At 34.3% G+C, this 14,726-nt stretch overlaps 2 protein-coding genes across 2 annotated transcripts; one reads left to right on the top strand and one right to left on the bottom strand.

Moving 5' to 3' along the window:
* On the top strand, positions 5,141–8,209 carry LOC109725408 (germin-like protein 8-14). Its single transcript, XM_020254592.1, has 2 exons — positions 5,141–5,530; positions 7,468–8,209. The coding sequence occupies exons 1-2, from the start codon at positions 5,281–5,283 to the stop codon at positions 7,845–7,847; spliced, it is 630 nt and encodes a 209-aa protein (XP_020110181.1). The 5' UTR covers positions 5,141–5,280; the 3' UTR covers positions 7,848–8,209.
* On the bottom strand, positions 9,117–12,477 carry LOC109725966. The gene is made up of 2 exons (XM_020255377.1): positions 12,082–12,477; positions 9,117–9,912 (listed from the first exon to the last, which is right to left on the bottom strand). Exons 1-2 carry the CDS (start codon positions 12,384–12,386, stop codon positions 9,417–9,419), a joined length of 801 nt encoding a protein of 266 aa, XP_020110966.1. The 5' UTR covers positions 12,387–12,477; the 3' UTR covers positions 9,117–9,416.

Below are 14,726 nucleotides of genomic sequence, written 5' to 3'. Positions count from 1 at the left end.
GCCGTTTAACTCATGCATGTTTTCTACTTTCATGGCATAATTTTAAATTTGGGTCAAATTATGCTTAAACTTTACCAATCCAACTTTGCTGGTTTTATGCATGTCTGCAGCGTAAAAGAAAGGGTTGTGTGTGTGTGTGTGTGTGTACATGACACATGTATTTACATGAGTACTATTTTAAAGATAAAATTTGCATCTAGACCTTCAGAAGTAGCTCATCTTTGCATGTTCCTTCTTTAGTTTTCCGTCAAAAGAATGGTAGAAACTCTTATGGAATCCACAAAAAAATCATTATAATCCTATCCATTGCACCAGTACCCATTCTCTGCTATTTCTCTTGCTATTCCTTTTTTCAAGTTTCTGTTCTCTTTTGCAAGTTGATCAGTTATTTCCTTTGTATTTCTATTGTTTTCTTTTCACTTGTGAATCGTATTTCATTCTTGGTTTGAGTTGTTCAATCCATGCTGAATCACTGTTTATCAGATATATTGTATCAAGTAAGAATTTATTTATGGAAAAATCAGTTGTTAACCTTGTTAAGGAGGAGAGGCAAATATTTGATTGTTACCTGTGAATCTTGTGTAAGATCCAATGTTAGTAGATCCTCGTAGCTTATATGAAGTTGGATGTTTTACATGAACTACATTAAGTAGGAATTAACGTAGAGAGCATCATAATAACGAACTAACAAAATGTTGTCATTTGTTGTTTATAATGCTTAAATGTACAGCAAATCATTTGAATGCACCAAATGTTGTTGGTGTTGTAATGATCGATTGTTTTAGTTGAATGATGAACCTCTGTTTTGGTCATTCTAGTGAGATCGAAAATGCTTACTATCACATGATTTAATCTGGTTATTTTGGATTGAAGTGTACAACTGCATGTTGTTGAGTGATGAAATTTGATGAAATGAATCACACCTCATGTTTCGCAGCTTGGAGAAATATGATACACTTGATGATTGTCTTTTGTACATTTTTCATTAGTATCCAATTGCTCGGTGTTGCTAGAAATGCCTAGGATTAACAACCTACTGATGATTCAGAGGGAGTAAGTGATGGAAGGAACTTCTATATCATGAGTGTCGATAGATGCAATAAGCAAATTGACCATTATTATTTCACATGAATGAAATCAGCCAAAAGTGTAGAAGGATCGTGTGGTTTTGTCGAAGTAATAATCTGCTATCACAGAACAATTTGACTTTTGTATCTTCCCAGGAGTCAGTAACATTGGTGCTAATGTTGTGAATCATCTGATCCATCAAAATGTATGAATTGTGTCTCGGCAAGTAGGTTGTTACCTCCTTTGCTTCAGATGTTTGATTACAGGAGCTCGAGGAAAATTTTCTTGGCTCTTGCATAAGTTCTATACAAGTAGGATTATAGTTAAATACTCCGCCTTTTAGAAAGGTGGATAGGTTGATTCAGTGAAAGATCTCATCATAAGAGGACACAATAATATTCATCAGATGATATCATTGTTTTGCATCTTATCCTGCATTTCTAGCTATTACTCGAGGTTTCGGATTGAATAATGATCTAAGGTGATCGCGACATGATGCTTTATCTGCGGTGAGAAAGTGTGATAGAAATACATTCTGTTTTGTTCTCATGAGTGATAACACATTATGCAGATAATACCATTGATTCGCTTAAAGATATGATTTCTGTAGTTTTACTGGAAACGGAGAAGCGCATTGCTATAGACGATGTTATTAATAGTTAAAAAAATGTCTGAAAGTCTGGTAAATGGGAGATAAATAACTGAGTATTGAGTATGTTTCTATGCAATTATTTCTTACAATCCGTTGTCTCTGTTGGTTAGAATTTGTGTTCCTATGCTGGTTCAGTTAGTCCTCGAATGGTGAACCTGCAGTTGACAAATTAACAAATATGAGCCGAGTTCAACCCAAACTATGAATTGGCTGAATTAGAACCTTATGAAGAAACCCTGGAAGTCAGGGGAGGTCTGTCCTTTTTATTAGAGGGGGTAAATTGCATGTTGGGCTTTTTTTTTGCTTCCAGGCCCCCTCAAAAAAAAAAAAAAAAAAATCACAAATAGTCTTATAAAATTTATATTTATAAGATTGATCTTATTTCCGTCGTGCAAGCGCCACATGAGCGTGGCTGGCGGCCCAGAGTTTAAATTTTGGACATGGTGAATGATTTACCGCGTTCAATTTAATTTATATAACATTTAATACAGTAAATACAGTGAATGTGAAAAGGACAGGGGGAATCATTTATTATATTCAAACACGATAAATGGTTCATCATATTTAACTTGGCCCGCCACGCTCGCGTGGTGCTTGCGTNCTAAATTAAATTATAAAACTTAATTGCAATAATTATATTAATTTAGGCCAAATCTTACAAATATAAATTCTGTAGGGTTATTTGTGAAAAAAAAATTTCTGCAAAGAAAGCTCTTGCATGTGTGGTCCTCAAAATTATGAGATGAGTAACACTCTGGTCCTCAAAATTCAATTTATTGTAATATTTGGCCTAAATTAATATAATTATTGCAATTAAGTTTTATAATTTAATTTAGTTGACTAAATATTAGCGTGTAGCTGATGCAAAAGTGATATCATAGCGTCTAAATATTATAGCAAATACCAACAGCAGTCCCTTTAACTGTCACATTCCAACAAATAAAGAAACAAACATGGAAATTGAGAGATCAAATTATCAAACCAACTGTAGATGGAATCTATCTGTACAGTTTCTGGTAGGAATATGCTAAAAATAATGGACCACAAATGAGGGGGTTTAATTAATAATGAGCCCATAAAAGCCAATTAATGGTCCTTGTTTCCTCCTCTACCATCCATCCCAACCTTTCTCCTATCTGGAATTTTGGAGGCATGCAATATACAGCTAATTTTCTGCAACTTCGTTTAAAAAAAATTCTACACACCGGATTGATCATCTTGTCTATTATAGAATGATATCAATCTCAATTATAAAATTTTTGCCTTTTATCTAGTTATCAGATCACGTGATCCGTAACTGATAAAAATTTTCTACACACGGCATTGCAGGATTAAGCGCATACCAACCTTAAAAGTCGAAACTCATCCTTATTCTGTATTCTTGTTCACATTACGCAGCTGCGAATTTTGAATTAATTATTATTAACATAGATAGTGAATAAAGCCGTTGTGACATATGATTGAATTAAAAAAAATAAAATGGAAGGATATTCAAATTAATTGGTTCCATACATATTTACCTATGTACAATTTTTTTTCCTTCTTTGTAATGTTGCATTCCCTAGTGCCCTAAAGGAAGGGCAAGTGTTGGTGTCCCACTCTGCTTGATCACAAGACTTTACAGAGGAGCGAGAAAGAGTGTTTGTGCGCTTTTAGTTTGTCTTATGCTGGTATCATGTAGAGAGAGAGAGAGAGAGAGAGAGAGAGAGAGAGAGAGAGTTAGAGTTCGGCTATTATACTATCAGCAGCGGCATAGTGGTCTCTTTACTATCAAGTTGTTTTCGATGATATGGCTTTCGAATTGACGATCGGCTCCGTTAAACATGATCTACGCTACTGAAATATTTAGAGATCAAATTTCATATATTTCGATATTTTTTGACTAGTGATAAAAATGTCTTGAAATTGACAATTTTAATAGCCAATGTGTTGCATTTATGAATTTAACGGTGTAAAACAATCTAAATCTGATGAAATTTTTATAATTTATTTTCACTATTTTGAGTAAGATCAGTAACTTTGATTTTAAATTCAAGTCTTTTATCATTATTGTTTATAAGATTTTTATTTTTAGCTGTTTATTTTTAAACTATTCGTTTGATAAGTAAATGATGTTGAAAAATTATGAAATTTGGTTTTCAAATATTTTTAATAGATCAAGTCTAGTGGAGTCGATCGTTGATTCGGAAGCCGTATCATTGAAAACAATTTGATAACATGAATGCCTCCATGTATAAGTGGTAGATTACTATCGGTAATAAACGGTTTGATTTACTACCAATTTATTTTTGATGATTGAGCTTATAAATTGACAATTGACATCTTTGAACATAATATCATTATTTTTTAAAAAGATATTCATTTTCAGCCCTTCATTTATATCCACATAATGGATAAGAGAATAATATCAGAAAAGAATAAAATTTGATATGATTTTCAGATAATTTAAATGACTTAGATTATATTCAACGGTGTTGATCGTCGATTTGGAAGCCCTGCATCGAATATAGATCGATAGTAAACCAAATTGTATACCAATAATATTCTAGTTAAGCGTTCTCTCTCTCTCTCTCTCTCTCTCTCTCTCTCTCTCACACACACACACAAAACTAATAAAATTATATAGATCTATATTATTTTTTATTAGCTTAAGCCTGTGAAAAATAACAGTTGTTTTCTATTCTATACTTTTGCAACGACCCAACCCGCCAGTAATAATAACTCGTTGGGTCCAAATCATCGGCCCAAAATACTTAAGCCCAGTTATTATTACTAGGATGTAGTCCATCCGATATGGGACTATTGGGGGCATTACAAACTCCTCTGTTTAGATCCTGACGTCCTCGTCGGGTCCAAACCAGATCACAGACAGACCAGGACTATTACCAGACGATGTGAGATTCTAAAGGTGGCTCCTACGGGTTCAAGAGGTGGCTCCCATCAAACCTATTGGTGTAGCACTTTATTCTCACACTTCCGGCTGGTATTCGTTTCTGATATCATTTGCAACAATCCAACCCGCCAGCAATAATAACACGTCGGGTCCAAACCACCGGCCCAAAATGCTTAAGTCCAGTTATTATTATTAGGGTGTAGGTCTCATATAAATTGATCGGAATCAGTATCCCATTCAATATGGGACTATTGGGGGCGTTACAACTTTAACAATGGAGATGGGCAAAAGGGTTACTCTACACCCATCTCTCAGTAAAAGTGTCCTTTGTCCTTTCACTGCACACTCTCTCTCTCTCTCTCTCTCTCTCTAAAAGAAGCTTCACGTGCATGCCCATCCAGCTCAACAACACGTCGCTTTGCTATTCAGAATCCTACACCATATATGCACATCATTTTATCCTACTACATTATAATTGAACAGTAACATCTCCTCTTCTTCTTCTATATAAACCCCCTCTATATATCTCACCAACTTATAATTGAACAGTAACATCTTCTCTTCTTCTACTTCTATATAAACCCCCAACAATCAAATACAATTAATTCCCAAGAAAAACCTACCTATATATATTCTAAGTTCTTATACATATATACATATATATGTCATGGCTCCGATCTTTCTATGCTTCCTTCTCTTTCTCCTCCCAACTCCGAACACCGCGACGCAGGACTTCTGCGTCGGGGACCTGACGGCCCCTGACACCCCCTCCGGATACCCCTGCAAGAAGGTGTCTGCCGTCACCGTCGACGACTTTGTGTTCTCTGGCCTCGGCGTGCCCGGGAACACGTCGAACCTCATCAAGGCCGCCGTCACCCCCGCCTTCGTCAGCACGTTTCCCGGCGTCAATGGGCTCGGTATATATATATAGAGAACAAAAATTTGGTGGCACGGTTCTCAGCGTAGACTATTTAATTCATAGTTCATCGTGTGAATGACACAAATTTATAAGGATTAATTTCAAATATCATAAATATTCTTCGAATTTTTAAAATTTTATAAACACCCTTCTAAATACAATATTTCTTTCATAAATATCCTTATCATTATTTTTTACTGACTCCCGTCAATGTAGCATTTTTTTTTTATTTTACTTCAAAGTATGAAATTACCATTTTACCCTTAAAATTTGTTCACTATTTGTTTAAAAATCAAACTTTTTTGACTTATTTTTTAATATTGATACTAAACTATCAACTATGGGCCATTTAAGTAAATTCTTGAAGTTTTTATTAATATTTTTTTTGGACAAAAACTTATTTAATTTTATATACTATGAAGTTATTAAAATTATTAAATTTGCTTGAATCATTAATGGATTAGATAAAATCTCTAATTTAATAATAAAAAATCATTAAATTCAATAAAATAAAATTTAAGAAGACTTTAATTAAAAAGTTAAATTTAGGAGGCTATTTCACAATGGGTTGTAATTGAGGGGGTCTCCATATATTCAAAAAAAATTGTGAGGGTGGTGATTAAATTAAAATAGAGAGTAAAATTGGTATTTTGAAACTAATGTAACAGATTGCCTCCAATGAGAGTATTTTTGAAACTTTTCCATACTTTTGGAGGGCAAACATGAAAATTTAAAATTTTGAAGGGTATTCATGAAATTAGAGCTACTGGGGAGGGTATTGAAGAAAATTTTCCAATTTTGAAAATCCTCTAAACATTGAAATGAATGGTGTCATGTACATGCATGTTGAGGCCATGTAGCTTCTACATTTGTACATATACCTTACAAATAGGCCTTTATATGTGGTCTCTAAAATTGTAGCTCCTAATACATAAAAAATGCAACTAATAACTAATTGCAACTAATGTAATGCCTCAATAGTCCCATATCGAATGGGTTACTGATTTCGATCAGTTTATATAAGGTCTATGCGCTAGAAATAATAACTTAGCTTAAGCATTTTGGTCTGATGGTTTGGAGTCAATGAGTTATTATTGCTGGCGGGTCAGGTCGTAGCATTTGGTATCAGAGCCGAATACCAGCCAGAAGTGTGAGAGCTAAGTGCTATGCGGGACAAAGTGCTACGCCAACGGATTTGTTAGGAACCACCTCTTGAACCCGTAGGAGCTACCTCTAAAATCTCACATCGCTTACCCCAATAGTCCCACATCGGATGGAATACTGATGGGATACTAATTTCGATTAGTTTATATGAAACCTACACGCTAGAAATAATAATTGGACTTACGCATTTTGGGCCGATGGTTTGAGCCCAACGAATATTATTGCTGGCGGGTTAGATCGTTGCAACTAACTAAAAAGAAAAGGAAGTTTTAACTCATGGTGAGTCAGTTTTCAGTTGGACAAAGTTTTTCAAATAGAAAGCATTTAGGAAGGGAAAAAAAAATTTGTTTTTTAAGGTCTAATAATAGCATAAAACGTTAGTTTCCTAGTTAATTATTTGGCATATCTTTTTGATTTACTAAATAAATTTATATATTTAGTAGATAAAGAATGCGAGAATTAAATATTATATTTAGCCTTCAAAATCACTTTTTGGAAATAAAATATGCTATTCTTTTTTAAAGAACAAATATTTAAATTCTTCTTTTTATAAATAATCATACTAAAAAATTTTCATTCCAAATAAGGGGTTATTGAGTAACTTATTCTGACATTCAAGTAGTAAGCACGTGGATGTTTACGTATACTGCGATATGTTGACGGTGTTTGATTAGATGTTATTACTCTCAAATTTTACATGATTACATACATAAACTTTTCATTTGAAAACTTTAGTCTATGAAGTCTGAACTGGTGAATATTTCACGGCAGGCATCTCCGCCGCGCGGATCGACATCGCGCCGGACGGCGTCGTCCCCCTGCACACGCACCCGGGTGGCTCGGAGCTCCTCGTGGTGTTGGAGGGCTGCATCTACGCCGGGTTCATCTCGACGGCGAACGACGTCTACACCCAGTCGCTCGGCCCCGGCGACGCCATGCTCTTCCCCCAGGGCCTGCTGCACTTCCAGATAAACAGCGGCGACACCGCCGCGGTGGCCATCGCCAGCTTCAGCAGCCCCGCCCCGGGCCTGCAGATCACCGCCTTCGCGCTGTTTGCCAACAGCCTGCCGTCGCCGCTCGTCGAGAAGGTCACTTTCCTCGACGATGACGAGGTCAAGAAGCTCAAGGCCGTGCTCGGCGGCTCCGGATGATTTTTCCGGTAGCTCGGGTTTATGATCAGAAGGCTAAAATGCAGTTTATCTCTCTGAATATATTGCGTTTCGCATGCCGCAACCAAAATAAACCTTTTTAAGTATTCTTAGATAACAAATATCTCTAGCAATAATGATTGCACCTATCAATACCAATCCTTTTGAATGCAATTATTGTGGAACTTTTTTATTTTCGGTTTAGCCTTAAATAACGAAGAATTTGATGCAAATTGGGATCGTTTAGGATCAATTATGCATGCATGGTGTACATGTTCTTGAGTGTAATTGTAAATTTGTTTCTATGGGAAAAAGTGGGACTAATTAAGCATTTGAAGACTCATCATTGGAGCTATTTCTCTTTATCTTTTGATGTGTTGGTCTTGTGACTAGTCTAGTTACCAATGTTTTAGTTTTAGTAAGAACTAATTTGTATTCTTGTTGTTGTTGTTACTAGTTAAGATCAAACCCATTACAATTTAAGACTATAAATTTTCCCACATTTTGCAATTTATGTACCCAAAATCATTTTGCTATGAAAAATCCTTGATGTCCAGATCATTACTAGCATAGGGAGCAATGGAACTTTAATATCCGAGAGCCTAAATTCAAAGCCTAATTATTTTTATATTTTCAGCTAATTTTATTAAAGAAAAAGAAAAAACTTCAAAAAACCTCCTGTGGTTTCGTAGTTTCTCACTTTACCCCCCGTGGTTTAAAATGTATCAAATTGCCCCCTATGTGGTTTCATTTTTATCTTTTCTGTAGCTTTTTCGTTAATATTTCATTAAATTATATACAAAAACTTCAGATACCCATCTAGATTTATTAAATATTCACTTTAGTACCCTTTAAATTAACTTTATCACTGATTTAAGAAAAAAAAATAATAAAATTAATGAGAAAAAGAGAAAAAAGAAACCACAGGGGGCAATTGATACATTTTAAACCACAGGGAGACAAAGTGAGAAACTACGAAACCACATGAGGGTTTTTTAAAGTTTTTCCAACAAAAAAATGAACGAAACAGATTTGGTGATACTCTCTCTCTCTCGGAAAATTAAAAAAAATCATAATTAACAACATTTAACAACAACATTGTTTTACATTTGAATCCTCCAACTTCCCCTCTTTTCAGCACCAAACCTAAATAAAATTCAGTGAAATCCACATAAAAAGAATTCAGCTGAATTCATTTAAAGATAAAATTCTTTGCTTGGATAAAATTATCGGAGTTCATTTGAATCCCATGATCTGTTTCATTTGGTAGAATAAAAGAATTCAAAACAATCTCATAAATCACCAGCAAAGTGTTAGACAATTCATGCCAAGTAACTAAATCTACATATATATTACAATTTCCCTTTTTGTTCTTCTTTTTTTTTCCTTTTCCTTTTTTGAGTATGTAGATATATTTCAACTGACTCATATCTTTACAAACACCATTTTCCTCCATCGACTCACCGATTTCTAACATAGTAGAACCAAAAAATGGACATAGCTAACAGGATACCGAAAAGAGGGGAAAAAAAAAAAGAAAAAAAAGAAGAAAAGAACAGAGGCTTCGAGATGCTAATCACTCTTGTGCTTAACCCTCGGGTGAATCGACGAACTCGAACTAACCACACCGCGAAGATCGTTCAGCGAGAATGACCTCAAGGGAAAGGACGGTGTTTCGGATGGCGAGGAAGCGATCGGAGAAGCAAAAGTTGTAGTAGTAGCAGAGGCTCTTCCGTTCGGGTGAAGGGGCGGGAGTTGCTGCAGGTTTTGTTCGTGCTCCTCTTCGTTGCTGTAGCTGCTGCTCATGCCGGAAGAGCTTCTAGCGAGAGGGGAGAAAGGGCTTCTGCTGGAACTCGCGGCTCGTTTTGCGACACTACCTTCTGTGGTCATTGATTCTTCGTACTGTGGTTTGTTGCACATAATACTGAAGGCGAGGAGGTTCTTTCGCTTCCTTGTGTAGGCGTTTTCTGGCTTGGCCAGGCCCTCTGCGGAGGTAGATGAGGATGGAGCATCCGTGAGCACCGTAAACGATTTCGATTTGCCGCAGTAGAACTTGGAGATGCCGCGCCTGCCGAAGGTAACCAATTACAAGTATCAATAAATTTAGAAACCTGAAAAATGTTGTACAAGTTAGTAGCAACCTAAACAAAAATGATATTTCACCTCGACATGCACAAAAAGTTCACAAATTCGTCAATAGTCCTTTGAAGTGAGATAACCCACCCAAGTAGGTGAGATGAAAAGAGATCGCGGGGGCCCCAAATGATATGGTTAGAGGTAATTAGGAAAGATTATAGTGCACTTTGTTAAAGAAGATATAGCTCAATATAAAATTGTTAAAAGAAGATTCATATGACGGATGTTTGGCTTCTTTTCATGGATTAGGTATGATCTACCACACTATATTCCAAAGAGAAAACAAAAAACACCTACCAAACCCAAGATTCCATGAAGGCTGAGTTGAGTTGAATTGAATTGAAATGATTATAATCCGCTATAAAAAGATACTAAAAAATGAGTGAAATGATAAGATCAAAACATATTTTTTACTAAAAAACACGTCTCACAAGCCAGCTCAACCGTTTTGTCTGGAAGCACTTGATCCAGCCAAAAAATTTAAGATTTTGTCCATGCATTATTGCATTTAATAGTAACTGATGAGGTCATCACGTGATATTATGATGCATCATCTTCCGCAAAGTATGTGACCCCTAAACCACCAAAAATACGGAAATTTGGTTACAAAAACACAGTTAGTAGCTTAAGCTTTTATTATATCAAAGCAGGATATCTTTGTTTGAATCCCACCAGGGCATATACTATATATAACTAATGAGAACAACCAACTTTGTCGTGTAATTTAAAGTACGTTTCTTGAGACCTGAAATTACGGAGAATTGCAAGTGTAAATAATAAACAGCCATCCTAACAACTTCAAGCTATTACATAAATCAGTTGTTCTGCACACAACCATCTGGACTCTGGGCTCAACGAAAAAAAAAAAATGACCGATGTCTCAAATAGATAGCATCTCTGCATCTGAGCCCTATTAAAAGAACTCGGCTTGAAAAGCGAAAAAGAATACATAGATACGTAATAAAGGACACCACGCCCAATCCCCTTCTTATATATGCGTCATCATTGGCATTGAAAGAATGCGCATTTATAACCTAATTGAAGGGTTGGTTTATCTAAACCAACTTCCATACCTAACGAAAAATAACGGTCGTTATGACTAATTTTAAGATGATTTCTATCAATCTTTCGGATAACATGATACCACAGAGCACTCTCAACACCGAGCGGCCATGGTTCAATTCCCTACATCAATCATTTAACAAGTTAGATTCCCGGCCTATATCAGCTCAATTACCTCTCCCGTTAGTCCACGTGTCGTACTACACCTGATCTCCACCATGCACGTGCGCACGTACCCAATGGTATTAAGACAACTATTATTAGGGCATTTTCTACTACATCGACCTTTTGGTACCAATATTCGATCTTTCGGGTAACAAATGGCGTCATGGACAAATAACCAATGGATTAAACACCTAAATAAACGTGTTAGAATATTCTTGTAACCAATTTGCAAGAAACATGGGGATATAAAACCTAGCAGCAAATAACAGATCCAAGATAAGCTGTCCATATCGAAAGAAAGGGTGATCAATTATATGTGTATACGCATCCTAACTATATTACCTATATATTGTCTTTAACCAACATAAATTGAGTATGAAAATTAATGTCAAAATAAAAATTTGCCTTTTTTACTTCAAAACTACTAATTTGAATTCTCTACCACAAAGAAAGAACCAGTTAAATAAACACAATTCCAGAAAATAAAGGAAAAAAAAATTATTTCAAATCCCCTCATCAACATTTTAGCAAATCGCCCCCCAGTTTTTAAAAGTTCAAATTAGCCATATAAAGTTTATAATTATTATTTAAATCTACTGTTTATTTCACAAAACAACTTCAATCTCATAACAAAAAAAAAAAAATCCAAATACCTTAAATACTCCTCATCTTAATTAAAAAATGTACGCGTTTAATTTTAACTTGTAATAGCTAATGCCGCATATTTTTACCTAAATAAAATCCCAAAAAATTCTTCAAAATTCGTGTTTCTGTTTTCTTTATTATTATTATTCATATCAACTACATCTCCAACGCATATGATCGAAATCAACAACAACTAGAAAAGAGAAATAAGCTAGAGGCGATCGTATACCTAATCGGGAGCGACTCCTCCAACGCGTCCAACGCATCGAGGGGGCCCTTGTACGAGCTCTGCACCTCCGCCTCCTCCCCCTCCGCCTCCCCCTCCTCCGCCGCCGCCGAGATATCACTGTTCCTCCCGATCGACGACGAGCTCCACTCCGCCGCCGCCGCCTCCTCCTCCGGCGAGCTCCGCCTCGGCGGAGGCGCCGGCGCCCCCGCCGCCGCCGCCGCCGCGTCGTAGATCGGGAAGCGCGCGAGCCCCTGGGCGAACCCCGACCCTCCGATCCGCGCCCTCCTCTCTAGCGCGATCGACATCCGTACGATCGCCCCCCACGCCCACGAAGAGAGAGAGAGAGAGAGAGAGAGAGAGAGAGAGAGAGAGGAGATGTACAGGATAAGAGAGAGAGAGAGAGAGAGCTCTAATAAAGACACGGTAATTAAATAGCCCAATTTAGAAATTAAATACGTAATATTGTCTCGTTGGAGAATTTATATAGTGGTCCCTGGATTTTAAGATAAATTGTAAAGCGTCCTTTACTTTTCATGTTTTTTTTTTAAAAGTAAGTTCTTTAATTTGAAGCTTTCCTTTTAATAGAATTTAAAAGAGTATTATTTCGTTAGTGTTTTCGTTTTCTTTTAACTATAATTTTTAATTTTCCACTTCGCGTAACTCTTAAGGTTTTATCACAATAAATTTCCAGACAAAAAATTATAAAGAATTATAATAAAATAAATATATACGTGACACACTTTTAAAAAAAAATCAAAAAGTTATTTCAAAATATTTGTAGTCCAGGAACGCAAACTTTATTAATCAGTAGATAGGATTTGAACTTAGAATTAGGATACTAATTTACTACTCAAAAGTATTTTTAGAATTGATAGATTTATATATAAAAATAAAAAGATAAGGACCTGCTTGAGATATCGTGAAATGGATGGACCTCTATATAAAATAGCCAATCTCGTTTAATTAGTTATTATTAATTATTAATATCCTAAATGGAAAATTTAAGACAAAGAGATTGGATTAGATTGCCAGGTAGGGGCAAGCACGAGGGCATTATCGTCTTTTCACTATTGTCGACTCATCATCCACTTTTTTTTAATAATTATATTCTTTTAAAAATGACTTAATAAATAAAGGAAAAACTTCAAAAACCCCCATATGGTTTTGAACTTTCTCACTTTAGTACCCTGTGGTTTAAAGTGTATCAATTTGCTCCCATGTGGTTTTGTTTTTATTTTTTCTATAGTTTTTTTCTTAATATTTTGTTAAATTATATGCAAAAAAATATCAGATATCCATCTAGATTTATCGAATATTTACTTTAGTACCCTTTAATTTTAATTTTGTTACTGATTTAAGAAAAAATAATAATAAAATTGATAAAAAAAAGAGAAAAATAAAACCACAGGGGGGCAAATTGATACACTTTAAACCACAGGGTACTAAAGTGAGAAAGTTGGAAACCACATAGGGGTTTTTGAAGTTATCCCATAAATAAAGCAATGGTTCTAGAAAAGTAGAAAATTAATATTATGCGAGTTTAATTTTAATTTTTAAAATTTAGTTTGTTACATTAAAAAATTTTAAAATTTTAATTAACTACTAATTTAAAAATTGATGTTTTCAAATACGCCCCTGCCTTTATAACATGTTAGAAAAAATTAATTAACCATAGATAAAATATTTAACCCTAATTAGTTAATAAGGTGAATTGACCCTTTTACCGCTTTTTAATTAATAGGCGAATTTTTTTTTAGAGACATACTTGTAATGCCAAAAAGGTTATTTTACTTATAAAATAAACAGTATTTTAACGATAACAAATCAAAGAGATATATTTGAAAATATTATGACTTTTATAGAAATAATATATAAAAGTTGAACTTTGTACGAATATATTTATAATTTACTATGTTTGAAGGGACAAGTATAAAATTAATCCTTGATATTACATAATTATTATTACTATATTAGTAATATTATAGTAATAATACACATTACATAATTTTTATAATATATTATAATATATTATACTATTTATACGTAATATATTATATTTATTCATAATTTAATATAAAAACTATACAACTTTATATAAATTGTGCAAATGTTGCACAATTTGAAAATATATTTCACTATCTAAAAGAATATTGTGATCTTTTTCTTTTTCTTATTATTTGTAGTTTTTTTTATCGATGAAAATTTTGTTTCTTAAGAAAAGGTAGTTGTAATAATGACTTATCAGATGTATTTTTTAAAATATTTAATGTATATATTTTTTTATATATTTTAAAAGAGAAATAGTTTTATCATTTTTTAAAAAATTCAGATCGAATCTGCAAAATTATAAAAGATGAACTAGATTTTCAAAAGTTAAAAATCAATAGATTTTTTACATAAAAATGCCTCTTTTTTTTTCCTCCCATTATTTGCTTTGCAACGGTAAGAGTAAAGTCAATTATGATGGTCTAAGAAAAACAAATCTATCATCAAAATTTAATTTATAGAAATATATAAAACAAATATTTAGGATCAAAAATTAATTTAATTTTTTCACTTTCATTAAAATAAATGAAAACTTCAAATACCACCCGCGTTTGGCTTTTTTTTATTTTAGTATCATATGGTTTAAAATGTATCAATTT

The sequence above is a fragment of the Ananas comosus genome, linkage group 20, assembly GCF_001540865.1.
Source record: "Ananas comosus cultivar F153 linkage group 20, ASM154086v1, whole genome shotgun sequence".
Lineage (NCBI taxonomy): Eukaryota > Viridiplantae > Streptophyta > Magnoliopsida > Poales > Bromeliaceae > Ananas > Ananas comosus.
This window is presented reverse-complemented; position numbering and strand designations above follow the sequence as displayed.

Bases quoted from the DNA above. Each gene is read 5' to 3' on its own strand.
- LOC109725408 (XM_020254592.1), top strand. From the start codon at position 5,281: ATGGCTCCGATCTTTCTATGCTTCCTTCTCTTTCTCCTCCCAACTCCG. The intron at 5,531-7,467 runs GTATATATATAT...ATTTCACGGCAG, and splicing joins TCCCGGCGTCAATGGGCTCG to GCATCTCCGCCGCGCGGATC.
- LOC109725966 (XM_020255377.1), bottom strand. From the start codon at position 12,386: ATGTCGATCGCGCTAGAGAGGAGGGCGCGGATCGGAGGGTCGGGGTTC. The intron at 9,913-12,081 runs GTATACGATCGC...TACCTTCGGCAG, and splicing joins GAGGAGTCGCTCCCGATTAG to GCGCGGCATCTCCAAGTTCT.